This window comes from Lactuca virosa, chromosome 9 (assembly GCF_052849685.1).
Source record: "Lactuca virosa cultivar CGN04683 chromosome 9, Lactuca_virosa_CGN04683_v6, whole genome shotgun sequence".
Classification (NCBI taxonomy): Eukaryota; Viridiplantae; Streptophyta; class Magnoliopsida; order Asterales; family Asteraceae; genus Lactuca; species Lactuca virosa.
Genome location: NC_136434.1, coordinates 138285103 through 138305296, shown reverse-complemented (window position 1 = coordinate 138305296; position 20194 = coordinate 138285103). Strand labels below are relative to the sequence as shown.

The following is a 20194-nucleotide window of genomic DNA, read 5'->3' as shown; positions in this document are numbered from 1 at the left end:
TTGTAAGGGTTGGACGATTCCAGACGAAGAAAACCACTTCAGAAGGCGATTTTTAAATTCTTTCAACAACTTTTGAAGATCTGAAGACTGCGAATCATTTCACACGTTTAGTTTAGAAGATTTATTAGCAAATGTTTCTTTTATCTAGTTTAATTTCGTTTTTGGAGATGTCTGGTTAAACTTTAATTTTCAGTTTTGCATAGACTAGTACTTTCGTGTGATTAGCTTACATATATGATTTTCGTTTTGTGTTTCTATCTAGATTTTTCAGTTTTGTTCTTAATGAATGTTTGGTTTTAAATTCTTGTTAGTCTAATCACCTAATTAGGGTTTAATCATTCCAGTTAATCAGTTAATAGAATCCGTAATTGTTCTATTTAATTGGTAATAAGTAACAAGTAATAAATCAGTTCCGTGTTTGAGATTTGACTTTATTATAAACTGAAAAATCGTATATTTACGGTTCCGAGCTTGTGAGAAGTATTGGGTATTGTTAGGAATATTTTACAAAGATCTTAATGCAATTTTTCTGATTTAATTAATTGCTTGTTTAATTGAACAGTAAAAAGTTATGGTTAACTAAAATAGCTTGTTTTGGCTAACTAATTTAGGTAAAAGAGGTTATACTAGAGCTTGTTAGTTTTTTTTTCAGTACCAGCTTAGATAGAACGAATTTCAAATAACCAGATCTGGGCTAGTTGCATGATTAGGAAAGTCGCATCAGAACTGAAATTGTTTTTAATATTGATTTTCGTTTAGTTTAATATCACTGTAATTTTAGTTTTTAGTTTAATTTAAAATCCCCATTTTATATTTTCTGTTTCTTGACTAGATTGTGCCTGATGCAAAAAACATTGACTTTTAGGCTGTGTCCCTTAAGATTCGACCTTGCTTCCTTGTGCTATGTTTTTAGTGCAACTAGCAGTGATCATTTTATTTGCTTAATACACGTGCAACAACGTATTAACAGTGACTAAGCAAAAGACAGTTGGAGAAAGGCGGGGGAGCGCTTTTAGTTTCTTTGGACGGTGGTGGTTAAAGTTGTCGGATGAGAAAGGGTAGAAAAGTGGGGGTGGTGGAGGTGACGGTAGGGTGGCGGTTGGGGGAGATGATCGTGATGGATGTTGATAGAGGAGATACAAGGTTGGAAATGAGATGCATGAGGTGGTGGTCGACGATGCGCTAGAGGCAGGAAGGGGATAGACAAATAGTACCAGGCGTGGGGAGCGAACGATGAAGGGATGTTTAGGTTAGAGTTTATTAATTCATTTTCTTTATGATTAATTTTTCAATTTATGCAGTTCATAAAAACATAAACTAAAAGATAAGGGGTATATTGGTCATTTACTTAGACCTAACGTCTAGTTTCTAACGGTGTTATCACATAAAGATAATCATTGTAATTTCTCCAAACAAAAGGGATGACCCTTATCAAATTTTCAATAATTGGATAAAACATGCGATTTAAGACCAAACCTCATGGATGATTTATGTAATTACTCTTTTTTTTAATATAAATTTATAAAGTGAATATAATTTATTAATTGATATAAATAATTATTAATCGGTTAAAACCTCTCTAAACTACCTTTATTTTTACATCAGAATGGAGTAACTAATAATACACATAATGTCATAATGTTTCATCTCCAACTTTATTTTATTTTCACATCATTTTTACTCCAAAAATTATATTCCTTCTTTGTCATTTATATAAAAATGTCAAAAACACCCATCCTCTTGATTAGCTTTTAACAAATACGTATGGTATCTTATTTTATCACAATAATTTTATAAATTGTATTATCACAAAGTTATATCAAAATAAATATATTATCACAAAGTTATAACAAAATAAATTATTCTCAAAAATATGTTACCGTGTTGTGTTTTGTTTTGTTTTGTTTTTGTTTTTGTTTTGTTTTTGTTTTTTTAAACGTATTTGGATTTTTATATGAATTCAATACATAGACCTAGAATATGAGGGACTAAAATTCACATTTGAAAGTTTCACTTTAGTGTAAATGGATAATATTTGTCAATATCTACAATAATATTATTTATTTACACTAGAAAGGGGTGTGAATGAAGTGAAAATGAATGGAGTAAGAAAGAGATTGCAAATGAGATTTGGAGGTGTGTTGAAGATGTTCTAAGGATCATCGGGACAAATCTACTAAAATTTTGTAAACCTGCAAAAGTAAATTATATTTAGAGTGCACGAATATATGCTTAATCAAATTTTTGGTGATTCGCAAACATATTTAAGTTTGAACAAATTGTGCAATTCAGATACAATTATGTAACCAAATCTTTGTACTCACCTAATGTTATAAACTCCATCAAATTGCTAGGAATACTGAATCATGCACTAAAGTTGAAAGTAGGTGTTCGATAATGTTGTTGCACAATCCAGATTAGTCTCTAGACACGTATGCATGTAATTAACCTGACAACACACATGAGTGAAGCAAGAATAATTTCTGGAAATAATGTTGGAGCTCGAATGTCCATACCCAAGATCTTTTTAGTTCCATCTAACAAATGTATGCCATTCAAATTGACCCGCAAACAGCTCTCATTGGTGTTGTGTTGTGCAATGACAACAATAAAAGCCAATATCAATTACTTTTTAGAGTTTGACTATTCTTGTGAAGACGTGTGTTCGCCCACAAACAGTTGTATATTATTTTGTCTAGATTAACAAACAAATAACATAAGGTATAAATGTGGTAATCATGGATGATGAATGAAACCTATCAAACACAACTATTAATGTTGTCCACAATAAATTACTTCAAAATTTATAAATACAACACTGGTCATCAAAACTAGGTTGATGATGTTTGAGTACATTTCATGATCACCAAATACGGTAATCGGTATATAGATATTTGTGTTTGACATATTTAATATACAAACCTTTTCAATGGTTATATTATATAATTCAGTAATTTTTTGATTTTAATCTAATTGGTATGCACACTTATGTGATAGAACTATTTCGAACTAACCTAAATTCATATAGACATATCACCTAGCTCAGTATACAACAAAACAAACCGTATCGATGCCTTTGATTTTTTTTTTGAAACGACCAATTTTATTAAAAAAACTCACCCAAGATAGTAAAAAACTACAGGGGAGAAAAGGAGGATATCGATGCCTTTGATACTCGAATATAAATTCGACCAAACTCATACAAAATGTATACACGTGAACCATATTTATAAGTTACTCTTTAAAAATTATAACAACAATGCACGTGGCGTTCGGGTAACTAGTAAATCTTTTAATGAAGTCCAGCGAACTGTAAAAACAGAAAGCATTGATATCTCTATCACCAACCCTCAAGTCTCAACCCCAAAGCCTCACTCCATCGAGGTCAACGCACAGTTCTCCGATCTTCCCCCCCAAAATGTCCACCAAATTTCCCTCTCTAAACCCTAGGCAACTACTTCTGTTCTTCACCCTTCTCTCCGTATTTCTATATCTTCCACCAATCGTCAATTCACGAACCATACGAACAGTCGATTCTTCTTCACACTTCTCCGACGATTCATCCGTCACTTATCTATGGCCGTTGCCGTCGGAATTTACATCCGGTAATGAAACGCTGGTGGTGGATCCTAGTCTATCTCTCTCCCTCTTCGGCAATGGCGGAAATTCTGTTATCGTCAGAGAGGCGTTTGAGAGATACAGAACGATTATATTTAAGCACGTTGGTAGCTCCAAGTTTGGAACGAGGGATTTAGGTTATGATATTGGTAAACTTTCTGTCATTGTTCATTCAGACGATGAAGAGGTGAGTTTTTCTAATTTTGGTGGAAGTGTATTAGCTTAAGTTAAAAGATTTTTCAGGAAGTGAATTGTTTGCTGTTTGAATTTGTTTTAGCTTCAACTTGGTGTTGATGAGAGTTATACTTTGTTGGTGGCGAAGAATAATGCTCTTTCTATTACTGGAGAGGTTACCATTGAGGTAAATATGTGTGTGTCTGATGAGAGTTATGCTTTGTTGGTTGAATTGTCTAGCATTTTAGTTTAAATTGGTACATGAGATATCTACAAAGTACAAACTACAATCAAACCTTTCTTTTATTTTGATTCAATGCAGGCAAACACAGTTTATGGTGCCTTGCGTGGATTAGAGGTATGAACACAACAATTCATAGTTATGTTGTAAGTTTGTACATTTCTTATATGGATGTATGATATGGCAAAATAACATCATCATGAAGATTGAAGAAGAGCCAGCTAACTGTTTAATACTTTAATTCAACCCAATGATTGTCTTTCATATTGTTTCTTTGTATACATTTTTCTTATATTGCAGACATTCAGCCAATTATGTGGTTTCGATTATGGAACTAAAAGTGTACAAATATACAAAGCTCCATGGTTCATCAAAGACAAACCCAGATTTGCTTTTCGTGGTCTTTTACTTGGTATGTTACAATTCTTTTCAAATTCGAATGTGAATATGTGATGTATCTTTGTTAGTTTTGTTATATTTTTTGAAGTGTGCTGATAATAAATATATGACAAATTGACAATGATGTTTACCTTCTTTCACAGATACTTCAAGACACTATTACCCAATTGACATAATCAAGCAAATAATTGAATCTATGTCATACGTTAAACTTGTAAGTCACTATTATCCATTTCTTCATTGTGATTTTAATTAAATACATGTATTTCTGACATTGTGAATTTTGTTCAGTAGAATGTTCTACATTGGCACATCATAGATGAAGAGTCATTTCCTTTAGAAGTACCTGCATATCCAAAGCTATGGAAAGGTTCATATACAAAGTGGGAGCGATATACTGTTGAGGATGCATATGAAATAGTCAAGTAAGACACTTAACATAGTTCTTTGACTTTCATATGTTGACTCCTATATTGTTACTACAACCTCTTTTCAATGGATGCATGTCTTTTATTCTTAGTACTAAAATTTGTTTTTTGTTTCATATCTCCTTACTTTAAAGCTTTGCAAAAGTGAGAGGTACTCTACTCTACTCTTTCATCTTTTACTTCTTTAAGTTTAAAAAAAATCCATTTATGAATATTTTATTAGTTTTATATTGAATTTAGGTATTAATGTAATGGCGGAGATTGATGTTCCTGGTCATGGAGAATCATGGTAAATGTTCTAATATTACTTTTACTCTGTATTTTCTTCTTTGAATTTATCATCATATTCCCTCTCTTTGAATCTATGATCTTATACACTAGTTTATTGGTGATAAATAAATTATGTGCTTTTACATGCAGGGGTATAGGATATCCTGATCTTTGGCCTTCAACTTCCTGTAAAGAACCTTTAGATGTTTCAAAGAACTTCACTTTTGAGGTGCTTTCTGGAATTTTACAAGGTTAAGCCCTATGAATCATATATGTTAATACAATCAAGGATTAAGAAACACAAAGATAAAGTCTCTGTTTATTTTATTTATTTATCCACCATGCACTTAATATTATGAATTTTTCAGACATGCGAGAGATATTTCCCTTTGAGCTCTTTCATTTAGGAGGTGATGAAGTCAATACTGGTTAGTAAATTTTCCTTCTAATATTAAAGACTTTAACATAATATTAAAATTAGTTTTAATTATCTTATTCAACTTACATGTGCAGATTGCTGGAACAATACCCCACATGTGAAGCAGTGGTAAAACATTCATCTTTATTAATTATTAATCAACTTATTGTATTCCCACATTTGTATATTTACAATTTATACGTCTAGAAACACGTTTTAGGGTTTAGGGTATTTTAGGGTTTTATATATATAATTTGTTCAATCCTTATATAGGCTTCAGGAAAACAATATGACAACAAAGGATGCATATCAGTACTTTGTGCTTCGAGCTCAAGAAATAGCCATATCCAAAAACTGGACTCCAGTCAATTGGTATGTCAATATCTTTTACCAATTTTAGTAAATATATTTTCTAAATAAGACAAATTTCAGGAAACAGAAAGTACTTACAAATACAATTACAAATTTTTATTTTATAATTTAAACAGGGAAGAAACATTCAACGCGTTTCCCGAAAAGCTTAATCCACGAACCGTTGTGCACAACTGGTGAAAATTCTAATTCGGGATTTTATTTTCTTTTTGCTTTATAATTTATTTTAATGACATGAGAATGGTGTAAAATGTAAATTATGTTATAGGTTGGGGGGTGGAGTGTGTCCAAAGGTGGTAGCACAAGGGTTGAGATGCATATACAGCAATCAAGGGTTTTGGTATCTTGATCATCTGGATGTCCAATGGGAAGGTGTTTATGATGCTGAGCCACTTGAAGGGATAACTGATGCTGCTGAGCAGACACGTGTCCTTGGTGGAGAAGTTTGTATGTGGAGTGAGACTGCGGACCCCTCAAATGTTCAGCAGACAATATGGCCTCGTGCTGCAGCTGCTGCAGGTATGTTAGTTAGTATTTTCAAAGTTAGGGGTAAATAAGTAAATTTACTTACAATCTGTTGTTTTGCATGATATAATATGATATGATAGAGCGGTTGTGGACCTCAAAGGAAGCTGCACCAAGAAGCAACACCACGGGGGGGATGACATTGACCAGATTGGAATATTTCAGGTGTCTGCTGACTAGGCGTGGGGTCCAGGCTAGCCCTGTAACAAACTTCTATGCACGGAGCCCTCCCATTGGTCCAGGCTCATGCTATGCCCAGTAACTAACTCAATATGTGGACCCCATGCTTTGCTGCTTCCCGGAGTTGTATATATATTTATCATTGGTCTACGAATCACAGATAGCCACGTCGACAAAGGTGTGTTGGTGTCAAAGTGAAACTGAAATTTTCAAATATTGTATCTCTGTTTTGTTGTTGTTGTTGTGGGTGATGATGATGTGGAATGTGTGTTTTAATGGATATGTTGGTGCTTTTTTTTTTTTTTTTTTTTTTTTTTTTTGAATTTTCTTCTGGGTATACCGGAAGAATTGGAGGAGAAATGTATGCATGAGATTTGGTGTTTGAGAAATAAGCTTACAACAAATTTGAGGTATTGAGCTTCCCCAATTTGTGAATATGCTATTGCTTTTGTGGATCTTTGAATTGTTTTAGTTTTTTTTGGTTTGATTCAATTTTTAAACCTAGAAATTATCCATAATGACAGAATAGATAAACATATATGTATTCAAAAATTTCGTGTAAATTACTTTTGAAACAATCGAAATAGATTTTTGTTCAAATTTTAGGGGTTGGTTTCAAGCTTCATACGTAAAATACTTTAATGAAAAAAAAGTCCCCTTAATTAGTTTCATCTTGCACATTACATTCTCTGAATTTCAACAAAGCCTACTGAAGTTAAATGTAGAAGGAATTTTGTCAGTACATATACTAAAAAAATTGGGATAATGCACTCGAAGGGAATATAGTTTAGATTGTGTATACATTTAGTCATTTATGTTTATCTTTGTTGCTTACAAACTTTTTCCGTTGTGGAGGTGCTTATCAGTTTTAAGATTTATGTCAGGAAACATCAATCTAAGGCTATATAAACAACTGGATTCGTATTTTAAATACGGAAAAATCTAATTAGACAATTACCTCTCTCATCATCAACAACATGATAATTTTTGTAGTTAAGTGTGAAGGAATTTTGATTTCCCGTCATTTTTTAAAGTTATCTTTCATGATGATGTATTTCTTGCATTTTACCCTATTTCAATCATGAGGTGCATGCAGTGTGGCTAAATATCATGACTGATTTGACAAAATTTGTTGATCAAACATTAGAATTTGTTATTGCAGGTATGAGGAGAGATGAAAACATCGTGATCTTTCTTGATATAAGGAAAGCTATTGAAGGTGGTCACATTTTTTAAATTATTCTGCATCGTACTCTCTGGTTCATGAGAGTTGCAATAAGTAAGATTATTTATGGAATTTAAGGTGAAATAATGGTATTTTCTTTTTTGAGTCAGGTTATTAATTATTATTTAGACAAATATTCTATTTCTTTATATTAAAATTATTCTTTTTTCATTGTATACATTAGGGTTTAGGAGGAGAAGAACTTTTCTGAAATCGATGAAATGTCGGATCACCTTGAAGGATCGTGTGATCACTTTATGAAATATGATAGTTCGACCCTATGCATGATTATATAAAATCCACATTATAAGGATAATCTCTCAAGGAACAAGCTCAAATCAATGCATTGATATGAAACCAAAAACTAGGGTTTGATAGCTTTTTGAATTCTTCTGATTACCACGGTAGGATCAATTAACATTAAATGTTGATGTTGATTTTATCAAGGTGCGATCCCTTGGACCCTGCAAGGGTGCATCCTCCTTGAAACATTGCAATTTGATTTATTCGTAAAAAAAAAAATAAAACTCTTTATTATTTTAATTGTGATACTAATTTTTAAATTTTCAACACAACATACTTAATTTGCTAATTTAAAAATGGTATAAAATGTCAAAGAAACTAATAAAATGTCCAAAGACTATTACTTTAGACTAAATCGGATAGTTTTTTTTAAAAAAAAAAAAAAAAACTTAAATAACAACACAAATAATTGAATAAACATTAAATCAAAATTACATATAACTAAAAACCATATAAATTTACAGCTTACATTATCTTAGAAACCATCATGATGAAAAACAAAAACGATTAAAAGTAGTAACATTTATATCATTTAACTATAACGATAAGTAAAAATAATATTAAACCGAAAATTATACATGATGTAATTCACTTTTAACCCACTTTTAACCCACGAGTTAAGAATATTAGATAATGTATTTTGATATAAATACTTATCTTATCTTGAATACTGTTAATTTGTATTTAATTTTGTTAATAACATTAATACATTATGTTATTACAATTGCTTTAAAATTTTTAATTTTCAACTTTATGGTATAAAATTTTTAATTTTCAACTTTATAGCATGTCTTTTTAATAAAATACTTGAAAATAATAAAAATAATTTATACCAATTTTTTATTTAATATAAAAATAATTGTTTGATACACTTAATGACAATAAATTAGTTACTTTTTACAATATAATTATTTATAAAGTTTTTTGTTATTATTTTATTATGCAACGCATACACATTCATATCTAGTTTAACTTGTTAAATAACAAAATTTAAGAATTGGTTACTAAGTTATAACTTATCACAAAATTTGTTTATTTTGTTCTTCGATCAAGTCCAGATTTATCGTAAATGAAACAGCCCAGCTGGCCCGGCCCAATTCATGATATAATGGCAATGTAATGTCGTATTACTCGTATAAGATAAACCCTAGATTGCAGCAGCCCCAGCTCTCCCCCATTTCCATCGTTTAGGTATGTTTTCACTCTGTTTTTGCTTATTTTCATATGTGATCTTGTTAAGCAATTTCTTTGATTTTTCAATTTTTTATTTTATCTCTAATTTGCTTCTTTATTTGATTTTCAGCTGATCAATCTTTGCACTAGCTTGGTTTAGCGATGTCTCCTGCTAAAGGTTTGCATTTTTCTCAAACTCACAGCTTATCACTCAATTCGATGTTGGAACAATGTTCTTCTGTATACCCGTTGTTTCCGATTATATGAATATCGATGTTCATATTCTACTGTTTTCAAACATCGCAAGAGTATACAATCAATAAATTGTGACAATCACAAATGGTATTACTAGTTCTATTGTTCTTCACTTCTTCTATCAGCTCCAGATTGCATTCCTCCATTGCTTTGATTGTCATTAGGCTTGACAGAATGAAGTTTGAATCAAAACTATAACAAAAATCAAGGGAATCTTATGTTGCTATTGAATTAATACAAACTTTTTTAATTTTTTTGTTTCAGCTGATACTACGAAGAAAGGCGATGCTAAAGCTCAGGCTTTGAAGACAGCGAAGGCTGTGAAAACAGGTTCAACCTTCAAAAAGAAAGCTAAGAAGATCAGAACAAAAGTTACATTCCATCGTCCACGAACTTTGAAGACAGATAGGAACCCTAAATATCCAAGAATCAGTGCCCCACCAAGAAACAAATTGGACCATTATCAGATTCTCAAGTATCCATTGACTACTGAGTCTGCTATGAAGAAGATTGAGGACAACAACACTCTGGTTTTCATTGTTGACATTCGTGCTGACAAGAAGAAGATCAAAGCTGCTGTGAAGAAAATGTATGACATTCAGACCAAGAAAGTCAATACCTTGATCAGGTAACTTCATCACTATCACTTTCTCTTACAATCAGTTGTTTATATTAATCATTATTATTGTGGATTAAAATTGATTAATTTTTATTTATGTAATGCTGCAGACCTGATGGAACTAAGAAAGCCTATGTGAGGTTAACTCCTGACTATGATGCCTTGGATGTCGCTAACAAGATTGGCATCATCTAAGTTTAGTTTGTGTTGAAAGTGTTGAGTTTTGTTAGTATTTCGAATTTTTAAACTTTTATGGATTCACATTTGCTAATGGAGGATTTTTAATAGTTTGTTACCTGTTGTTGGTTCTTTCTGATATTGTTTTTATTTTTATTTGCTATTTTGGTTCATTGGGTTTTAAAGTGTATTTCTTGTTAAAAAAACAAACAAATTACTCATTTTGTAGTACATTTACTTTTTAGTTACGTATTATAGTTATTAATCATAAATTTACAAGATTTTCTTATTAAATATTGGATGCGATCTTGGTAAGTTTACCATCTTTTTTTTTATAATTAATATTTTTATTCATTTTGTACTTGTAACTCTTACAATTGACAATGAGTGAAAATTCTATAAAAATTGTATGTTGATAACTCAACATTTGACCATGAGTGAGAACACAATTCATAATTAAATACAAGGTAAAGCTTTTCGATGAAATTGGATAAACAATTTAGTAAACACGCAAAATGAATCTACATCATGGGATGAAGAATTGGAAAAGGTAATCGAGTTGTGTGCTTTGCATCATTGTGAACGATATCTTCTATTGAATTTCACAATGGTGAACGGTTTACTAAACGATGATGATCCATTACCACATCCAATTATTCTTTGCAATGAATTTGCACCACTGGTGTAACCAATGATTTCGATACAAGGAATAAACAAAATAAAAATTCAAAATAATATTTTTACAAGGTTAGCCTTAGGGTTATAAGTTCTTTCGAATCAAATCCAATTTATTATTATTATTATTTTTTTCTCACTTTGAACATAGGTCATCCCTAACACATCTTCTCACTTGGGGTTGACGGACGCCCTTTAATCTGGATGTTGATAGCAAACTTATGTTTTTTGTACGGTTAGGCCAACCATCTTTTAAATTTTATATGTTTGGTCTAAATTTTAAATTTTATTACAAATTTAATTAGAAATTTAAAATTTTGGTATGAATTCGTCCCAAATTTAGTTTTTTTCTTTTTACAAATTTATTTTCTATAAAGTTTTTAATACTTTTTATAATGTTTTATAAGATTTAGTTTTCTTACATTTTTTCCAAACTTTAAAAAAAAATTATTTTATAATATTTTCTTAACTTTTTTTCCAACTTTTATATTTTCTCATACATATTAGCAAAACCAAAATTTTTCTTAATTATGCAACACTTGGATTTGATGAAAAAATGATTTTGAATCATATTTTTTATTTCATCAAATCTAATGTACATAAGACATTGGAAAAGTTGAAAGAAAAATTAAGATAATATTATAAAAGTTTTTTTTTTAAAAAAAAACATTAGAAAAAATATCTTATAAACCATAATAAAAAAGTTGTAGGAAAATAAATTTGTACAAAAAAACTAAAATTGGGACATATTTATAACCAAATTTAAATTGGGACTAAATTTGTAATAAAATTTAAAAATTTGAGTCAAAAATATTAAATTTGAAAGAGAAGTGTTCTATTCAACTGGATACTCATACAGGGACATGTTTATAACCAAATTTAAATTGGGACTAAATATGTAATAAAATTTGAAAATTTGAGTCAAAAGTATAAAATTTGAACGAGAAGTGTTCTATTCAACTAGATACTCATACATAAAACATGAGTTGAGTAGTCTTTTAAAACATGAGTTTGTTACTTTTTTAAAGATGAGTGTCATATTCAACTTGGGATAACAAGTTCTCAAATGGAAAAAATGTGTTGACTACATTTTTAATATATAAACTCTAAGTTATTTGACAACTTTAAAAAATTCTAAAAAATAAATGATAACCTTATTTTTAAGAGTAAATTACACGAATCGTCTCTCGTCTAGGTGCAAAATGCACGTTCAATCCTTATTTTTAAAAATTAACTCAGATCGTCCTTATATTATAATTTTTTCACTTGGACCGTCCCTGAAGACATAAAATGACTATTTTGCCCTTAATATATATATATATATATATATATATATATATTATTTTATTTTATTTATTTATCATTTTTTTGATTAAAAATAAATAAATAAATAAATACCCCCACCACCAACCACACCACAACCCACCCCTCTCTTCTTCCCCTTCCCCTCCCCCTTCCCGTTTTGCTGTTACGTTCCCTGGAAACCAGAACCATCGGAATCATCAACAACACCACACTCATCGTTGCCTTCCATCTTTCACATTAAATCATCATTTCCAATAGCCATTCAATCGAGCGTAGCAATCTGCACCATCTCCAACAACGATTCAATCGAGGGCACCACCAGAAACGCCAGAATCATTCAATCGAGGGTGGTGGTTGGAAAAGTCATATGGAAAAGACTGAAGATCATCCCATCAAACCCTAAATTGGTTGTATCTCTGTGGATCTGCACTTCGTCGATCTGTACAATGAACATCGTCTCTCTTAACACTTTTGGGTAGTAGTGTCAGAGAAATGCATCACTCCGTCGATCTGTATGTCCCACCGCCATCGTTGGTCGGAAAATTCATCTAGCACACTCATCTTCTCTCAATCTTCTTATCAGTTCTTGTTTTGGCTGTTAGAGAAACAAGATGCCGATTTTGAATCTGAACTTGCTTTCCCTCTCTCTATCTCTCTCTCTCTCTCTCTCTCGCCCCCTCTTATCACTTAAACTCTCATGTAGATCTTGCTTTCCAGTGGTTGATTTTGAGTGGATCTAGTTTTCGATGGTGGTTAATTTTCTTGGTTTTGAATCGACCTGCTTCAGTTTGAAATCAATGTGTTTTGATTTGATTTTCTCAAATCGATCTGCGTTTTATGTGAAAACGATCAGGTGGTGGCGGAATTAAGGTAGACGGTCGCCGGAGGTGAGAGTCATCGGAGAAGGAGGGCATAAGCGCGTTTGAGAGAAGGTAGACACAGGAGGCGGATGGTCAACCGTGGTAGAGATGCAACGAAATGGATTAAAATCTTAGTGGGTGGCCATATTCTTTTTTTTTTTTTTTTTTTTAATTTTAAATAATAATAAAAATATTAAAATAAATAAAAAAATAAATTCATAAGGGCAATATAGTCATTGTATGTCTGTTAAAGGATGAAGCATGTAAATTTAAACTAATGAGGGATGAAGCGTGTAAATTTAAACTAATGAGGGATGAAACGTGCAAGTTTAAAACAAACAAGGGACGGTCCGAGTTAATTTTTGAAAATAGGGACTGAACGTGCATTTTGACACCTAGACGAGGGACGATTCGTGTAATTTACTTTATATTTAACTATTAGTTTCAGGTACTTGTTTTGCAGTTACAAGAAAGTTGAGGGTCTAAACTGAAGTGCACATGAAAGCTTTCCCCAAAAAAGGGTTTTGGGGGTTTTTCCGGTTTCCATACCCCGTCGCCTCTCTTTCCATTGCCGATTTGCCTCCATCGTTTCTCAAGATTTTACACAATGGTTCTATCAAACAAGAAGCTAAAGGAAAAGCTACGAGCCCAACTCACCGAAGCCTTAGCCAAATCAGAGTCTCAAGCAAACCAATCCAATCTCAACGACTCGCAAACCCCTCAGTCATTCAAATCTCTCCTGAATTTGGTAACCCAAAAACCTAAACTATCCAAACGGGAAAAACGCAGAGTTACAGTACCATCAAATCATGAAAATGATGATGAAAAGAAAGAAAGTGAAGAGGGTGGTAACGGATTGAAGACAAATAAGAAGAGGAAGAGAGAAAAAGATGGAGTTGAGGCGAAGGAAGAAAATGAGGCGAAAGATTTGAGCGAGAATAAAAATAGTAAAAAGAAGAACAAGAAGAAAAAGAATAAGAAAAAGAAGGTGGTCGTGAAGGAAGAATCAGGTCTGCAAAAAGCAAATGCTGTAAGTGAAGAACAAAAACAAGAACAAGAACAAGCTGTTGCAGAGCCAATTCAAATACATACCAGGTATAACTAACTCATATGTTGTGAGCGTGTTTACAAATTTCATTCAATTCAATCTTCTAGCCCTCTTCTAATCGCTCATAAGGTCTCTAGAATCTGCTGATAGTTCCTTTAATAATCGAGCTAGTGAAAATTACATAAAAGAAGATGAAAGGTAAGCCATATTAATTGACTTATCATGCTACATGTTAATGCAGTAAAGAAGATGCAAGTATTTCTACAAAGATTTATGTCGGAGGCATTCCATACTACTCAACAGTGGATGATATTCGTAGTTTTTTTGAAGGTTGTGGAAGCATTACTGAAATAGATTGTCTAAAATTTCCCGAAACTGGCAAGTTCAATGGGATTGCAATGATAAGTTTTCGGGTATGAACATAAAAAAAAAGCATTGATTTTTACATATATTTATTTGTATCCATATATTTACTTGTAATCTTTTATCACAGACTGAAGCTGCATCAAAGAGAGCATTAGCACTTGATGGATCTGATATGTGAGCAACACTTATACACTGATATTTAGTTATTTACTAATTATTTATAAAATGTTAACAGAAACTTATTTCTTGTTACAGGGGTGGACTATCTCTAAAGGTTCAACCATACAAGGCAACCAGAGATAAAAAAGTTTCCGACTTTGCCCCTGCAATGTTGGAAGGCTACAACAGGATCTATGCAGGAAATCTGTCATGGGATATGACAGAAGATGAATTAAAGAAATTCTTCTCAGATTGCAGTATATCTTCTATTCGACTTGGAAAAGATAAAGAAACAGGGGAATTCAAAGGTTTTGCTCATGTTGACTTTTCAGATAGTCTTTCTTTGACAATGGCATTGAAACTGGATCAAAAACCTCTTTTTGGAAGACCTGTGAGAATCAGATGTGCAGTTCCACCAAAATCAGTAAACCCTAGTTCAAATCCGGACCCCACTTTTGGTAAAAATGAAGTCAATGGTAAGTTGACCCATTCTGATGTTACTGATGATGCTGCCCGAAAGGTAAAGAGGCAAACTTGCTATGAGTGTGGTGAAAAGGGTCATCTTTCTTCATCCTGCCCGAAAAAGCAAGCTGCTGACGTGGCAAAATCGGGCAGGGAAACTTTTGCTTCTGTGGATAGCCAAAAGGTTGATGATAAAGTGATTGAGTTTGTTCGTGATGCTGCTTTAAAGTGGAGAACATGTTATGAATGTGGTGAAAGGGGACACCTGTCATTAGCCTGCCCGAAAAGACAGGTTGCTGACGTGGCAAACTCGGGCAGGGAATCTTTTGGTTCTGTGGTGGTTGTGGATAATGATGTTTCTGATAGTAAGCTAAAGAGAAGAACCTGTTATGAATGTGGTGAAAGGGGACATCTCTCGTCAGCCTGCCCGAAAAAGCAAGATGCTGATGTGGCAAACTCGGGCAGGGAAGGTTTTGATGTCAAAGAGGTTGTTGATGAGAAAATGATTCAACCTGTTAGTGATGGAAAGCTAAGGAGGAGAACATGCTATGAATGTGGTGAAAGAGGGCATTTGTCATCTTTATGTCCAAAGAAAGTAGTTGCTGATGTGGCTGATGACATGGAGGTTGAGAAAGCTGAGGTGGCTGTTGGTAAAGAAGTTGTTGATAATGTGGTGAGTGAAGGTAAGCTAAGGAGGAGGACATGTTATGAATGTGGTGAAAGGGGTCATTTGTCATCTTTATGCCCAAAGAAACAAGCTGCTGACGTGGCGAATGTGAGGAAGGAACCTGATGACGTGGAAGTTGAAGCTGTAAAAACTACAGTGGCTGACGTGGTGAATGGTAAGATAAGGAGGAGGACTTGCTATGAGTGTGGTGAAAAGGGTCATCTTTCTTCCTTGTGTCCAAACAAAAAAGAAGCTGATACTTCAACTTAATCAAGTATGTTGAAATTACCTATTTACCCATCGTTATTACAAATAAATACGTTAATATTATGACTGATGCTTTTTCAGGTTTTTTCATGACAATCTTTTGTGGCTACCAAGGAATAGAAATTTTGATAGAAGTGAAGTTGGGCATATTGGCATGAACTTATATGCTACTACATTTTTCATAATTATAAGTAAAAGGAAACAATTTTTTTTTTCTTGTCATTATGTTTAATTTATTTGTTGTACAATTGGACTGGTAGATTTGTTTGGTTATGTATTTGGTGTCATGTGGTCGTGTAAGAAGCCTTGATGATTCTTGCTTATAAACAAATGGGTTCTTGTCATAAACGAAACCAAATGGAAACAAATTTACATTTTTGTGCTTTTTCATCCGAACTTTTTATGGTTTCCAGATTGTAAATGAGGAACATAAAGAATGTGACGTTTTGACCTAACATGAGGGAGATATAGGCTAATTTTAGTCTATCGACTTTTCTGTTCCTATTAATTCAATTACTATTATATTATATTAATATTATATAGTACATTTAGATAATTGTAATATTAATATTCTGAAATGACAAATAACGTAAAATGATTTGATTATGTTTAATATCATAGTAATTTACTAATTTGTTTCATCCATTCATTTAAGTTGTATTTCCGGTTTGTTTTTTATTATGTTTAATATATATAAATAAACACACTATTAATATTGAACAGTCTATTAATTCATTGATATATTTGTAGGTTACTATTGATTTTCGATGAGTACTTGGATTATAAGAAGTCTGTGTTCGGAAAGTAGCTTCAATTTTGGCATCAAATATACACACCTTAAACGAATCGGTTAACTGTATCCTGGGTCGAAACCCGAGAATACACTATGATATACGGATTACATGGCTCAACCTAAAAATAACACAAAACCATTTAAAATCAACTCATACCAGTTCACTTGCGTGTCAGTTTTGTGTCGTGTTGAGAATTGCCAACCTAGTATTTAGTGTATATATATTTTATAGATTTTGCTCCTTCAACATTGATAGAACATTAGTCCCCATTTTAAAAAGGGTGAATTTTGTATATGTCATCGTTAAGTATCAAATAATCATATTTATCCGACCTAAAATCTATATCATATTTACCCTTCTTAACTATCAAAATATCGTATTTGCCTAATTTTTTAAAATAATTTTTAACATTTTATAATTATATTTTAAAATCATTATAATTAAAAAAAAATATATTGACTTTATTGTACCTAAAAATTAAAACCCTTTTAACATACATGTCGATTGATCTTTAATCCCCTAAATAACCTAATCCTTCTTGAACTATTGAAGCATATAACCTCTCCAAGAGGGAGACAAGAGAAACACATTCAGAAGATCACGGCTTGTGGTGGTGTTAATCACGTACAAGACTTGAATTTGGTCATGTACAAGGAACTGTTATCGAAGCTATACTGGAGTGTCAATGAGTAACTTAGACGATAAGTTGTCAGATAATGATTTTCAAGTTTTGATTACGCATTCTGATCATCAACATTTGTTTGCAGTGTTTCGATTTTTGAATTATTTTTTTGTTTTTGTTGAGTTGTCAGATAATGATTTGTCTCTGTTTCGGTAACTTTATTATCCATTACTCGGGGAATAAATTATGCATCTTCAGACACTAAGAAACTTAATGTGGTTTTGCAAATATTATATATAATTTGCTTGGAGTTAAAACCAAAGATTAGGATTAATCTGTCTCTAAAAAAGAGACGCTATACTAAATTGTCTATAGTTTTACCAACAAAAATTATGCATCTTGAGCAAATGTTTTTTAAGGAAGAGAACACCTTCAACCTTAATTCAAAATTAAAAACATCAAGAAGCCGAACATAAACACGATGAGGAATGATTAGCCAATATATTATCATTAAGACTAGAACCAGGTCCAAAGGAAAAATAGGAAGGTCCATGACAATACTCAGGAACTTCAAGATCATAAGGTTTATGGAAAAGGTCAGGAACTTTAGGATCATAAGGGATATGTGTAGTTTAGGCCTACAAGAAGTAGAGAGGATCTAACCTGCAACAAAAAACAATGAACTTTAATAACACCAACCTAAACAAGCTTAGGATGACAATATACATTTCACAATCAATCGATTTTTATAGATAGTTTCGAGTTAGTCAAACTCAAACGAACTTTGTTTAGCGATTATATTTTTTATACACACAATCCAACATTGCAGAAACAATTAATTCAAGAAAAGACCATCCAAATTAAAATTACATAAATTCACAATTAAAACACTCCTATATCTGCAAATCTTATATTAGGGGACATAGGTTTGTATCGAGTTTACTAATGTCGAGGTTGGAGTGAATTTCAAAAAACTTGAGAGAATGAAGTCTTTGTTTAAAGAGGTATATACAACAAGTGTTAAATATTATGAATATTACAAACTTGTCATTTCAGGAATTGTGCAGGGTGTTATGTGGAAAATGTCTAGATTATTCTGATATGTATTTGTGACTTTTGGGTTGATTGTGTAAATTGGTTGAAGCTGTGGACTAAAGTGCATATTGGTGTTGATCAGACGGGTTAACATGCAAGTTGTAAGATCCGTTTACCCGGAGTATATATGTTTGTTAGGCGTGTCAAACCCAACAAATAATAGGGGTACAACAGACTCCAAATACACTACTTTAATGCACTAAAAAGTAGTACAAGGCAAGCAGGGTCGAACCACAGAGACACGGGATAAAAGTCTATACCTCTTTGCGCAAGGTACTTTGGTCACAAAGGGGGATTTGTTTGCAAAAGTCAAATAATGAAAATAACAATCAACTTTGAAACATGCAGAAAACGAAATAGATTTGTAAACAAGTTGTAAAAGTGCTTCCAGTTCTAGTTCTCAATGTTGTCATTTAACCTGATTATGACTTGATGTAATTGGTGATTGCTATTCTAAGTTGATACTGAAAGATATTAACACGCTCTAATACCTCTCGCTTGCCAAATTATCTAAACCAAAACACGCTCTTTGACTAGACCTAGCTTTACTAATTCAACCTAAACACGCTCTTAGATTGTATTGAAAATCTGCATTAAGTTTTGTACAAGCTTCCCAACAATGTTCATTTCTTCTCATACGCTCGGAAATGTGAAAACATGTATAAATGTTCTACAAAAAGAAAACCTATTTTTTGTTACCAATCATGAACTTTGTAGAACAATTAGGTGCCCTAAAAGTAAATTAACTACATAAAAATTCAATTCATGAAAGTGGCCAATCAAACACAAATCAAATTTAAGGATTCTAGTTTAAACAAGAACATAATCACTAAAATAGAATCACAAATCAAACGTCAAATCACATGCTTCAAGTCAAGCAATCAACATGTTTTGAACAAGAACTAGAAACTAGGGTTTCTTAGCCACACATGGCTAAGAACAAATCAAACAAGAATAAAGATGGAATTGGAATGTTTAATGCTTACAAAAAATGAAATCAAAAGTTTTTGCAATGATTAGGTCTTCTCAAAAGCTCCAAGAATTCTCCCAAAATCGCCCCAAGTTGCTCCAGAAACCGTCCGTTCCCAAAAAAATGACGTCTTCTCCAGTTTTAATTAATGTTCACGTGCATGCCATAAGGCCATGCGTTTTTGGCATGGCCATGCCTTTTGCACATGTGTTTTTGGCATGGCCATTTGTCTCGACCATGTGTTTTTGGCATGGCCCATGCTTTTTGCTAAAAATCAAATAAGTCTTCAGTGTTGGCTCCATCTTCAGTCTAGCTTCACCACGAGTCATGTTGCTCAAATATGAGATGATAAAGGACAAACATGACCCGTGTCAGTGTGACAAGAACCACATTTCCAACGTAGTCCTTTGCTATGATGACAATGCAACCATGAGTCGGGTTATGTCTTCATGTTTTCTGCCATGGAATGACCAGTTCATATTCTCTTCATGCTCCAAAGCTCCAAGCATCCAAGATCCATGCATCCA

General features: G+C 32.5%; 3 protein-coding genes across 4 annotated transcripts; all 3 read left to right on the top strand.

The window, feature by feature from the left end:
- Window positions 1–3321: 3321 nt before the first annotated feature.
- Window positions 3322–7038, top strand: HEXO1 (beta-hexosaminidase 1). Its single transcript, XM_079072083.1, has 15 exons — window positions 3322–3805; window positions 3896–3979; window positions 4115–4150; window positions 4334–4445; window positions 4576–4646; window positions 4727–4857; window positions 4995–5011; window positions 5101–5149; window positions 5281–5381; window positions 5499–5558; window positions 5644–5677; window positions 5822–5920; window positions 6037–6096; window positions 6189–6439; window positions 6529–7038. The coding sequence occupies exons 1-15, from the start codon at window positions 3419–3421 to the stop codon at window positions 6705–6707; spliced, it is 1671 nt and encodes a 556-aa protein (XP_078928209.1). The 5' UTR covers window positions 3322–3418; the 3' UTR covers window positions 6708–7038.
- A 2234-nt stretch (window positions 7039–9272) lies between these two features.
- On the top strand, window positions 9273–10495 carry LOC145140787 (large ribosomal subunit protein uL23-like). The gene is made up of 4 exons (XM_079074174.1): window positions 9273–9344; window positions 9457–9504; window positions 9846–10209; window positions 10311–10495. Exons 2-4 carry the CDS (start codon window positions 9489–9491, stop codon window positions 10393–10395), a joined length of 465 nt encoding a protein of 154 aa, XP_078930300.1. The 5' UTR covers window positions 9273–9344; window positions 9457–9488; the 3' UTR covers window positions 10396–10495.
- A 1965-nt stretch (window positions 10496–12460) lies between these two features.
- Window positions 12461–16576, top strand: PHIP1 (phragmoplastin interacting protein 1). Of its 2 annotated transcripts, none has more exons than XM_079070384.1 (6): window positions 12461–13351; window positions 13666–14312; window positions 14507–14678; window positions 14759–14805; window positions 14887–16193; window positions 16268–16576. In XM_079070384.1, the coding sequence occupies exons 2-5, from the start codon at window positions 13825–13827 to the stop codon at window positions 16187–16189; spliced, it is 2010 nt and encodes a 669-aa protein (XP_078926510.1). In that variant the 5' UTR covers window positions 12461–13351; window positions 13666–13824; the 3' UTR covers window positions 16190–16193; window positions 16268–16576. The 2 variants fall into 2 exon arrangements, with proteins under 2 accessions (XP_078926510.1, XP_078926509.1); XM_079070383.1 differs by having other exon boundaries at window positions 13660–14312.
- Window positions 16577–20194: the final 3618 nt, after the last annotated feature.